Genomic DNA, 12,338 nt, shown 5'->3' with positions numbered 1-12,338 from the left:
AAGAAGTGGCACTCAGAGCTCCTGGAATGGGGTGAAAATAAGGAACCCTGGCATGGGGAGACAGGGCCACCCAAAAGATTCAGGGTCCTGGGGTCTTCAGCGGCAGGGAGCCCCCACCACCGAATTGCCGAAGACCCAACACTTTGGCAGCGGATTCAGGGGCAGAAGGACCCCCTGCCAGTGAATTGCCGATGATGACCTGGAGCAGAAGCCGCTCCGGGGCTTCCAGAGCAAGTGAAGGACCCCAATCCAGGGACCCCTGTGGGGCCCGGGGCAAATTGTCCCTCTTGCTTCTCCCCTCCCCCCGCCCCTAAGTGGCCCTGTGGGGAGAAAGGGAAACGGGGAGCCACACAGAGCCCCTGGCATGAGTGAGGGATTGTGGGGTCCGGAGTCCTTGAAATAGAGGGGAAGGAGACAGTGGGCACACTGGATTGGGGAGGAGGATGGGGGAGAGGAATGCCCCTGGGTCTGTTCAATGAGCTTAGCTCACAAAAGCAAGGAAGTATGCAACTCTCCAGTATTAAACATGGATTAACATGTTTTAACCTGACAATTACTTCACTTCATTTACCTGACTTCACCTATTAACTATAATTATTTCCATACATAACAAGGAAAATCACTCCCCTAAAAGTTCTTGTAAGTTCTAAATAGATGTCATATCAGAGACAAGGTGGGTGAGGTAATGGCTCTTATTGGATCAACCTAGGTTGCTGAAAGAGAAGATTTTAAGTTACACAGAGCTCTTCAAGTCTGATATCAGTAACACAAACTTTTAAGTTGAGCTTGTGACTTATTAATGAAAATGGTTTTGTTGAAAAATGATCTTCAATAAAAAGTTGTGTGAAAAACTTGTCAACATGGTAGAAAATGATTGTAATTTTTTGTAGGGGAGGGGAAGGGGAAACAGGTTTCCCCCCCATACCCCCCATTGTTATCTAGCAACATTTTTCCATTTACCCAAAATCCTAATTTTCAGAACACAAAATAAAGTGTTGATAGACATTTTCATCATGCTTTTGATAGCAAAAGTCACAAATGAAATTTGAAAAAATTTCCATCTCCCTGTACCATTTTTTCAGATTCTAGCCCAGGATGTTTTCAGCATTTATAGAAGTTTGTTATTCTCTCTCTCTCTCAAAGTATCACCACACAGTTTATAGTATTTTGTCCTTCAAACAACAGACCTAACCTGGCAATGAAGGTGCACAGCACCCCTGTTATTTCAGCATGTGCATGAGGATGGGGGCGGGGGGATAACACTTCAGCCAAAATACTCAAAAATTGGTCCGTAAAGTCAGGCATAAATACTGATTGTGTCTATCATGGGGCAAGGCTTCTCCCCAGCTTCCAAACACTTGCTGCCTAAACCAGTCCCCTTTAAGAAGGTTTAGTCTCTTTTAACACAGACAAGTAAACAAACAAAAACCTGTCTTTGAACTCACTCTTTGCTCTGAGGCTTCAGGGGCACCCCTCCCAGGGTCTCCAGTGCTTCTGCTTCCTGGCAGGTTCCCTCCCAGTTCTAGTCAGCTCTGCTTCCTCCCTGGAGCAGTAACCTCAGGGCTGCTTCCCTGAGCACCTTGCCCCTTGCTCCCAGGACCCACCACAGGAGCTGGCTCTGCTCTGGCTCCCCTTCCGCAATCATGCCCTTCCACCTCCACGTGGACTGCCTTCTGGCAGTCCTTTATAGGCCCAAGTGTAACAGTCCCAGTTAATTGGCTGGATTGGACTCACCTGCTCTGAGACAGGGGAGCTGGGCTCAGTTCTAGTCACAGGAACCAGCTGACAGCTTTCCACTGAACAGATATAAAACACATTATTAGAGTGTAGTTGCACTTGCTAGATTTCAAACATGTAATTTTTTAAACCAATCTGTTCCTCCCGCCCCTCCAGCTATAGGCCAGTCTCTTATTGTACAATTTGTGCTCAGCTAGAGCAGTAGAGATGGAGTTGGATCTTTTCATCTCGGCTCCCACAGGGAGCTTGGTGCATCAGCTCTTTATAATTGCATTAGATTGAAATTTGGTATGTAAAGTGTCAGCCTAATTAGAAATTATTTTACAGAACATCTTTCCCATTGGTTAACCTGGGCTCTAATGCTGGCTAAGCCAGTGACTCGTATGTAACCTTTGCCAAGTCCCCTGACCTTTCTGTTCCTCAGTCAACCCAGCTGGAAAATTAGGTAAAGCGCAAGGTCTCACCAGGGTTGGGGGGAATTGGTGCCTCTGAGCTGAGATATTTTGGGCAAATACATTACAAGATTTTGCCTTCTGAACATAGTGCAGCAATGACAAGCTGCTGACGTGGTTTAAGAGTTACATTAAAATGTCTGGCTTTAAAAAGAGAAGCTAGCAAAAACTACTCAAAAACTTTAGTACTCACTATCCCAAAGGATGTTTTGCCTTTAAAAGGTATTGGATATACACAGTAGCAATTCATTATCATGGGAGCTTGCATTCTTATGGGCTGCTTGACGTATAACCCAATATCCCATTGAAATGAGCAACAGATTAAAAAAAAAGTCTGTTGAAATAGCTGTTGTTACACACTCCTGATTAAAGATTCAGGGCATAGCTACATAGCATTACCCTCTGGACTATGAAATCGTGATTTGTAGAGCACTCTAACATGTGGCACTCTAACTGCTCAGTATCCAGAGCACGCTACAAATCACAGCCCTGTAGTCTGGACTGCAGCAGCGTGTAGATAAGACTTCTAACATCACTTGTAATGTGCTTATTAGCAGGAGGTAACACATTACAGAAGTCACAACTCTCACCGTGAAAGATGGCATTTCCAGTCCTTATGTCACTGCTCTTTTTCACAAGGGAGCTTGTTAGATCTATTAAGATGTGAAATATTTCTCAAAGGTAAACAGCAGAGTTAAAATTGATCTTCTCATGCGCAGCGTATCTATACTCATCAGTTCAAGAGGGGACATTGAGCAGAGAAAAATATAGCAGCTCATCTGCTAAAAAATACTTTTCCTGTCTTTGAAAGTCTCCTGGCACAGATGAGATCTCCAAAGGGCAACCTACTGTGACCTCACTGAAACAGAAAGTCTCATTGCAACACACAGTATCTGGGAGTTCACAGAACAAAGCACTCTGGGGACACCAGCAAGAATTATTTCAGACAGGGCTGCTGGGGAAACAGGGAGAAAGTATTTAAGAGATTAGTTAAAATGCAGAGTTGTGTTGAAAGCAAAGGCATTCAGCACTCAGATCTGTGCTTCATTTGATTTTCATTTCAGCCGTAGTTTGCCTTTAAGATGGCACATACCTAGGTCAGAGTTGGTAGTAATCTTACTTACCTTTAAGTCAGATCACGGGTTCAAATCTCACCTTCGGAGACTTGGGCTCAGTTTGGATGACAACACAAAAAAAAGCACACGTAGCACTAGGCAGTTGCTGCATGGTTGGAGCTAGTTTTTCTCCAACCTCTTGGCACCACTGAGGTTTAAGATCCCATGACATTTACTGTAAAAGAACAACCTCAGGTGTCCTAGCAAACATTCACATTCTCAAAACAAGTTCAAACTTCCAAGGCACTCAGAGCTATTGCTGAGCAGCGAACAACTCTCACATTTACCTACCCAGACATAGCGCTACAGGCATGTGCAACTTGGCACGTAGAAAAGGTGTTTTCAGAAGCCACATTTAGATCTGTCTCTGTTAGGCAGAATACGTCTGTACACAACCACGAAAAAGAACAAGGCAGTAAAAACAGCATTAAAAGAGTGCAGTAGCAGGCTGGGATCTCCCCTCACCAGCAATTAGCTGACAAAGTTCAGCTTCCCTTTTGGGGATATGAGCAAAACCAAAGCAGTTTTTTCACTCCAGGTTATGATTATTTATTTCCAGTAATGCTCCCCCACCCCATTTAGTAGGTGCACTCCAAACATTGGCAGCAAAGTCCCGGCCCCAAAAAGATCACAGATAAATAAAAGGCAGGTAACAGAAAGAGAGCAACAGACTTAGAGGTAAGTTACTAGCTCTTTATCTCTCTGTTAAATAATCAAGGACTGTAAACTAGACCCAAAATTATTCCTTAACTGTAACACTGTCAGTCAGCAACTTTCCCACAGGCATCACAGAGACAGGTTGCAGGAGGGACACAAATGTGGAGAATGATTTTCTAAAATTATAAATAGGTAAAAATCAGTCAGACTCACGCTGGTGTTAAGGAAATGCAGTCTCCTCTCAGTTTGTATCCAGGATGCCCTGCACCTCCTTCCTGCTGTTGCTGCATGCCAGCTGTACTCTATATTTTAATGAACTTCTGCTGCATCTACTTTCCAATCACTTAATAATCCTTGACAGTTTGGTTCTATCCTCTGCAGATCTAGCAAGTAAAAATGTGTTGTGGGTTTTGTCCCTGCCTATGCAACCCCTGGCTAAGCGGCCTAGGGAGTCTGTGTCAGGATAGTAAAGCTTCAATTTATTACCCTGTAATTAGGTAAATAATTTCTTCCCAGGTCTACTAATTACCAAAGCATTTAAGCTGGGGCCTGCTCCCTCATGAAAATCTTTTCTTGTTTGATCTCACAGTAAAATCAGAATGCTAATTTCATCTGCCATTAACATTTCTAGCATCAAGCAGAAGGAAGAGCTTGAGCTGCAGGCTCTTATTTCAATAAGGGTTCAATAATAGCAAAAGCAATGGCCAACAGAGTGTTGCATAATCTTTAAAGTTTGCTTTAGTGCTGAAACCCTCTATACAAAAGGAACCAGACTGAAAAATTAGCCACTTGGGCCCTAATCCTGCAAACAGTGACTCTTGCTTAATTGGGTTCCACAGCACTGCTCACATTCATGCACTTAATTTTATGCACAAGCATTTGCTGGATCAGGGCCTTTAAGACTTTATGCTCTTCGGGGTAGGGATTGCCTTTTCATTATGTACAAGTTCCTACCACGATAGGCTCTCCCTTTCATGTGGGGCCTGTAGGTACTACTGCAGTAGAGATAACAATTAAATATAAAAGACCATCTGTTATGACATTAATCTTATTTCAGAGTGCCACAACTCATATAGTCTAGAGCAGGTCAAAAACCATTTTGCATTCTGCAGAAATTCTGAGGTTTTGAAATTTGGGTTTGTCCTGAAACAAGACAAAAAGTGAAAATCTCAGCCTTTTTTACAAAATGATTAATAAAATATTTCATTTTTGATCTCACTGAAAAGTTTCCCTTCAATCAGGTCAAACATTTCAACTTTTAGATATTAGAGTTTATAATATAACGTAAGTCAAAATGATAAAGAGAAGATGAAATCCTTCAATAATTTTCTGTACAGACTGTCAACAAAATCAGTGTTTCCACAAAAATATTTCAATGTCATCAAATCAGCATTTTCCAATGCAAAACTGTTCCATTAGAAAATTTTCAAACAGCTGTTGTATAGGTCCCTCAGACCAATGAGATCAGGACCCCACTGAGCTAAGACTGTATAAACATGGAATAAGAGACAGTCCCTGCCCTGAAGAGCTTACAATCTAAATACAAACAAGAGTTTAAGCCTCACAACAGCTCCACAGGGATAGATAATATTCCTATTTTACAGATAGATTAACAGAATCTGAGTGCCTTGTTTGCCCAATGTCACAAAATGAGTCATGAAAGAGCTGGAAACAGAACCCAGGCTCTCAGTTTCCTGCTCCAGCACTGGAGAACAATGGTTGAAACGCATTCTTAAAATGCTTCGCCATCTGATGCAAGGCCACTTGTCACAACCTTCTCTAAAACTCAGAGGTTTTGTACTGGTATAAACTATTTTGGCTGGGGTGTGAGAGATTTTTTTGCCAATATAGTTATACCAGAACAACCACTAGTGAGGATCCAGTTTATACTGCTATAAAGGTGTCTCAGAGTTTATTCCCCTTCAGCACAGAAATAGCTATGCTAGTACAAACCACCCAGCCAGTATAACTGTGTCCACACGAGGGGGGCATGGCTGTACCACTCTTTCTTTTAAAATCAATCAGTATTAAAATGCTTCCAAGATTGGAGGCTGAGATCATAATAGCTAGGCAGAACAGCTGATTTCAGTGAGACCAGAGAGCTCAAGAAAGCACACTGCCTTTCACGAGGAGGCAGAGGAGACTTGGGTATCCTGTATTAATGAGGAGCCCAGGAGCAGTCCACAGCTGTGTTATACTTTGACAACGGATGCTGGTACAGTGTTGGCTGACATTTCTTTTATTATCTACACTACAGTAAGTAAAACTCTATTAAACTCCGCCCCACAGCCCTCATAGACTCATAGGTCAGAAGGGACCAATATGATCATCTAGTCTGACCTCCTGCACAAGGCAGGCCACAGAACCCTACCCATCCACTTTTATAACAACCCCTAACCCATGACTGAGTTATTGAAGTCCTCAAAATTGTGGTTTGAAGACCTCAAGCTGCAGAGAATCCACCAGCAAGCGACCCATGCCCCACGCTGCAGAGGAAGGCGAAAAACCTCCAGGGCCTCTGCCAATCCGCCCTGGAGGAAAATTCCTTCCCGACCCCAAATATGGCGATCAGCTAAACCCTGAGCATGTGGGCAAGACTCACCAGCCAGCACCCAAGAAAGAATTCTCTGCAGTAACTCAGATCCCATCCCATCCAACATCCCCTCACAGACCATTGAGCAGACTTATCTGCTGATAATCCAAGATCAATTGCCCAAATTAAACTATCCCATCATATCATCCCCTCCATATACTTATCAAGCTTAGTCTTAAAGCCAGATAAGTCTTTTGCCCCCACTACTTCCCTCGGAAGGCTGTTCCAGAACTTCACTCCCCTAATGGTTAGAAACCTTCGTCTAATTTCAAGTCTAAACTTCCTAATATCCAGTTTGTACCCATTTGTCCTTGTGCCTACATTAGTACTAAGCTTAAATAATTCCTCTCCCTCCCACACACCCTCTCAAACATGTCTTCTTACACCTCTTTTCCTACTGAGACAGTAGAAAGGTCCACATCCAACTCGTCTCAAAGCAGGAACCAGATTTAGGAAGTATCCCCATACTGGAGAAAAATCATCATTAACTTGCACTCTAAGATGACGATACTTTCTATATTTTTAGCCTACAAAATGACAAACATCTTAGAATAAACTAAATCTTTCAACGTTTCCCTTTAAAGTAGTCCTCGCCTTGTTGTCTGCGCATATTCTTTGTACAGACATTGTCAATCCGCTCTTCCTGTAAAGCTGTATCTTTATTGCAGAGGTGGGAGCTTTGTACCTTTTCTCTAATAGGTTAGTATATTTTAACAACAGCAAGAGTGTTAATCAAGGGGCATGTCATAAAGCCAGGTGCACTGTGCCGGGGCCTTAATTCTAACCGGTACCTAAATGGTAGGACCATAAATTAGAAAGAACAAAACTTTCACACAGTCAAGGTTTTAGTTTGGCCATTTACGTCAGTTACCACACTGTTCGATACTAGCCACACTACAGATTTTAAACCGAGTTGTAACTCCTTCTTGACACAGCATATTGTAGCAAAATCTCCTGGTGTGGTTCAGTGATTCAGGGCTTGTCTACATGAACATCTGGTTTGCACGAACAATCAGTTTCTGGCAAGGTGGGATGTGAATCTACTCCATTCTAGCCCGTGCACATCAACTGTCTGTATGGACCTGCTGATGCACATTAATAGCTTGTTAATGCGCCTTCGTCTAGTCCCATTTCAAAGGGGACTAGATGATTAACAAACTGTTAATGCACATCGGCAGAGTCCACGTGGACAGTCCACGGCAGGTTAGTGTGGGATACACTCATACCCCAGCTTCCCGCATACTGATTGCTCATGCAGACAAACCCTCAGAATGACTCTAACACATTAAAATGAATTCTAAGAAGATAACAAATATGTGAGACTGTCAGGTTAAATACTTAAAAGCAGAAACCCTGGTTTTATGACACTGCTCATTAATATGCAAAATGGAAGGGGAAAAACATAAGATAGGCATCAGAATTACTCTCTAGTTTGGCAGCCTGCTCTCCAGGCTGGCATGGGAAAGAACCATTAGTGAGCACATTTTTTTCAGCGTCATATAGATAACATATTTATTGAAAATTTGCTCCACCAACAATGGTGAAACCATGACCAAAAATTACAAAACATCATGGTAGTTGGCTTTATAAAAATAAACTAACAGATATGTCTCGCTGATTTGTACCAGTTTCCCTCCTCTTACATTGTTAAAGGAGTACGATATAATTTCTACTCTTCATCACAACACAGTATTACAAAATTGCATTCCATCTGAGAAAAATGATTTTGCTTCCAAATAGCAGAGGTCCTTAAAGTGACTTTTCTCCCCCTTCCCCAAAATAAATATAGAAAATAGCCTTTACAAACAAATTTTAGTTTGGTCAGTTGGGACGGGGTGGTGGTGGCGGGGAAGGGTCCTTTCCCCTCTCTTGTAATGACTGAGCAGGTTTTTAAACAGTGTTCAAGTCTTTGGTGAGTTTAACTGCTGAAAATCGTAGTTCTATGTATATACGATCAAATCAGTCCCTTTTGTCAGAAGCCAAAGATTATGAGATGATGTCACATGTGAATCACTGGTTACAATCACCATATATGATGAATCGTCATCAGGAGCGACCACCTGTCCAGTAAAGCAGCCAATAAGAAAAGAACATCTCTGGCAAGCGTGGTCTGTCAAACGGAAGGCGTCTTTGGTGGATGAACCTGTTGCATAAGTTGTGGTCGTTTGACTCTTGGTTTCCGTCTCTTTGGCCTGCTCTTAGCTTTGTTGATCTGCACCACAAAGAACGCAAGAACCACCATCGCACCAAGGAAAGCAAAGACAGGTATTGTCTGTCCCACATCCTGGTTATAGCGGCCAGGCATTATACCTGTCAGAGGGAGTAGTGGGGAAAGAGAACAATTAAGAAACGTCCCTGTTTCAATACTTTTACAACAGCATTTACATTCTTTATCTACAGAACTTGCCATACAGTAACTATTCTTAACTAAAGCAGAGACCAAATCACTCAAATTACATTTTTAAAAGGCAGATTAATAAATGCAGAGCAACTAGTGCAGAAGGGGAGGATCGATAAATTTGCAAGAGAACACAAGAGATTTCATCTGGAGCTAGTTTTGACAAATGAAGACCTAGCCTGGATCCATATATAAAGTTTCCCCAGAGATAGCAATGTCTTACTTCTTATAAAAAGAAAAAGCAAGCTTAAAAAAACAAACCCACCTTAACCATTAATTTACTATCAGGTATATATTTTAAATTGAAACAATACATTAACTACAAATTCTGATGCAGTGAAAGGACTGGTTTTGCACTCAGCTCAAGCTGGTGTAGAGAGAAGGACAATTTTGGGCTTGGTTTGTTTTTTGTTTAATTCCCTTAGTTCTAGAACCCTGGAACTGAAGGCTGTGTGTGTCTATTCCACCAAGAGCAAACGGTGTTGAAATGGGCTCTTGTAGGGCATATGATGTCACGGTGAAAGCAAATCCCATGAAGGAGAATACACGATATTCAAACTGAAGACTCTGCTAACTATTCTACAAGTCCTCACCAGAACCTCTTTCCCAAACCACAGTTCATGCAAACTATCTTGGAGTCAATTTTCAACTCAGTGCACTTGGTTCTTTTTATCTTAATGGTAGCTGCTATCCACTAATGTTGAGTACAAAACAGACACCAGAATGCAATTTAAAAAGCTCCCCTGTAAACTATCAACATCCAGTAGCTAGCATCCAGGCAAAATAATCTAGGTCCTGCAAAGAGAACTCATCATAAAAAGTCTGATTTCTACTTCAGTACATTGTGGTCAATGGATATCTTCAACCTTTTTCTGCTGAAGTAATCTATTTTGACTCATGTAAAAAGGGTCTATTTGCTGATTTGAGAGGCACCATTAGTTTTCAGTGGAGCCCCAGGACAGGGTGAATGCCAGATGAACATGGTATTGCTAACATAATATGTTACAGAAAACTAGACTACTCTGAATTTTTACAGTATCAGATTCGATAGCTTAAGCTATACCAAATGTTTGCTACTGTTTCACTTCTATGGGTGAAGAGTTCTTCCTAGTAGTTGCATAGTATGAAAATGCTTAACATTAATTACATTATATAATGTAGCATGAAGTCACTGAATGACAGTTAAAAATATACTTACAAAACCTGTTCAAGTGCACACAACTTTAAAGGCACCCCAAGCATATTCAGTTGCATTCAGATCACCTTATTTTATGGTAGGTAATATAACTAGGATTATAATAGATCTTTAAGTCTTAAAAATAGCATCTACTTGTTAAATTTCAAGAGTCAATATTGAATTGCTTCTAGCCTCACACTGAAGGTAATAAAACTCATGAACAGCAATTCCTACACAATCTGAAAGCCACAAAGTTATTACAAACAACTGTCAGTATTCCTTTGCCTCCAATTAACCACCTTTGTTAACATTCACTACAAGCTTATTTTGACCAAATTACAAACTTATAAAAGTTCATTTTAATTTTCAACAGACACAAACTTTTATACTGTGGCAGTCACTGACATTTCCGAGCGCTTTAAACATTTTAAAGAAAACGTGTAAAATTTGAGTCTCTCTGCCCCTCAGGCAGATTGATATTTACCTCCCGGAATGTCCCACGCTCCACTTTCTCCAGGGGATAAAGGTCTTACTTGGGGTCGGTTCTGTCGAAAGCTGGGTAAAGCCACTTTATCCAAATCAATTGACAATAATTTTTGATGTTTCCAAAGGTTGCTGGAAGAAATTAAAATATAAAAGCATTTAAACATTGGTCCGAGAAGTCCAATGAATTCTGCAGAAATGTTATACATTTAATTATATAACATTACATAAAAATGTATAAAAAGAAATAATATAAAAAAGAATCTGAACCAATACATAACTCACTACATTGGATTACTGTGCAATTAATTTTTTTGGTTTCAAAGTTCTCAAGTATAAAAAATTCATATCATGCTGTAGATACAAAGTCCGTTAGGTATCTACTTACCCACAAATTTGTCTCTTAGGGGTAAGCCTACCAGAAGTTACCCATAATGGTTTAGTGATCCATTAATGGAGATATTGGTTTGTCTACCTCTAAACTACCAACAGATGATACACTGGAAAGTAAAGTTAATCAAAAAGTGATTTAGAAATATTTGCAAGATCATATTAATTGTAGTTTGGGGCACTGATAACTACCATTTTATTTCTGGACATGTCTGTAAATTCCCTAACTTTCATAAATTATAGTATGAATGATGAGTTAGCCAAAAATTTGTATCAAAAGTACATTAACCATTATTTCCTATTTATTATTCATCTTTTCTTATTCTCCTATTTAAGAAGTTTCAGTCATCCACTCAGAAAGCAGAGACAATACCATTTGATTTAAGTGACTTTTTGATCAAATTCAAACCTGAAAATTTCTTAATAAAAACATTTAAAAGAATAAATATAACAACCTGGGTGCAGTTTCATTCAAAGGCTGTGGTTTTGCCCAGGACAAGTGAGGACAAGCTGGAAGAGAACGAGGTTTTGGGTCTCCCAAGTGAGCCTCAAGCACCTTTGAATACCGATGAAGATGGTTACCTGTAATTCCATATTACACAGACAAAGAGAGTTACATTTGACAAACTATGAGGACATAAAATTTGTGGAAGATTTTCAAATATTTGTATTATTCCAAACAGCATTGTGATTAAGAAAGGGAGATTCTTATATAAAATGCCTTAGAGCTAAACCTCATTCTTATAAATAAAAGTATCTTATAAAACAGAATTGTGAATGTACAGTGAGTTGCTAGGCAACTTTAAAATCTCTAGATTTTGGTAGTCAGCATATTACATAAAACTGAGTGCTCTAAATACACACTGTATCTATCAATTGCTTTTGAACTTAGAAGAACAATTTGCATACAGTGCTACAGATAACAAAAACTGTATATTTAAAATTACTGCACTGTGATTTTAATAATAGCTGAAGTCTTTAAATGTGCACATACTCTGAAAATGCAGTGTTAAGAAAACAAGAACATTCAGGGAGGTACTCCTATTTCCTAAAGTACCACAGGATTAAGCTGGTACTAAATTCTAGCATGCACTGCTAAGAAACCAACACTCTCACCTTCCATCCTCTCTGGAAGAGAGTATCCTGCTCCTGTTGGTGGTCGTTGTCTGTTTTCAGAATGACTGAGACTTGGTGGCATCACCCCATAGGAAGTGTACTGAAGAAGAGAATCTAGCAGCCAAAAGCAGTCTGTGTGGATTTAATGGCCCCCCCGGTTCCCCAAAACAACACATTATGATACAGTTTGGACTTTAAAATAAAATAAAAAAAAAAAGAA

The 12,338-nt window shown here is 40.4% G+C and overlaps 1 protein-coding gene across 1 annotated transcript in view; it reads right to left on the bottom strand.

The window, feature by feature from the left end:
- Positions 1 to 8,037: 8,037 nt before the first annotated feature.
- MBTPS1 (membrane bound transcription factor peptidase, site 1) overlaps positions 8,038 to 12,338 on the bottom strand; it is a 36,120-nt gene continuing 31,819 nt past the window's right edge. Inside the window, exons 20-23 of the mRNA XM_032785743.2 lie at positions 12,119 to 12,250; positions 11,458 to 11,584; positions 10,614 to 10,744; positions 8,038 to 8,864 (exon numbers count right to left, since the gene is read on the bottom strand). Coding sequence (XP_032641634.1) covers positions 8,668 to 8,864; positions 10,614 to 10,744; positions 11,458 to 11,584; positions 12,119 to 12,250 — 587 coding nt within the window. The 3' untranslated portion in view covers positions 8,038 to 8,667. The remainder of the gene's footprint in view (positions 8,865 to 10,613; positions 10,745 to 11,457; positions 11,585 to 12,118; positions 12,251 to 12,338) is intronic.

This window comes from Chelonoidis abingdonii, chromosome 19 (genome assembly GCF_003597395.2).
Source record: "Chelonoidis abingdonii isolate Lonesome George chromosome 19, CheloAbing_2.0, whole genome shotgun sequence".
Taxonomy (NCBI): domain Eukaryota; kingdom Metazoa; phylum Chordata; order Testudines; family Testudinidae; genus Chelonoidis; species Chelonoidis abingdonii.
Note: the sequence above shows the minus strand (reverse complement) of the source record. Positions and strands in the feature narration are given on the sequence as shown.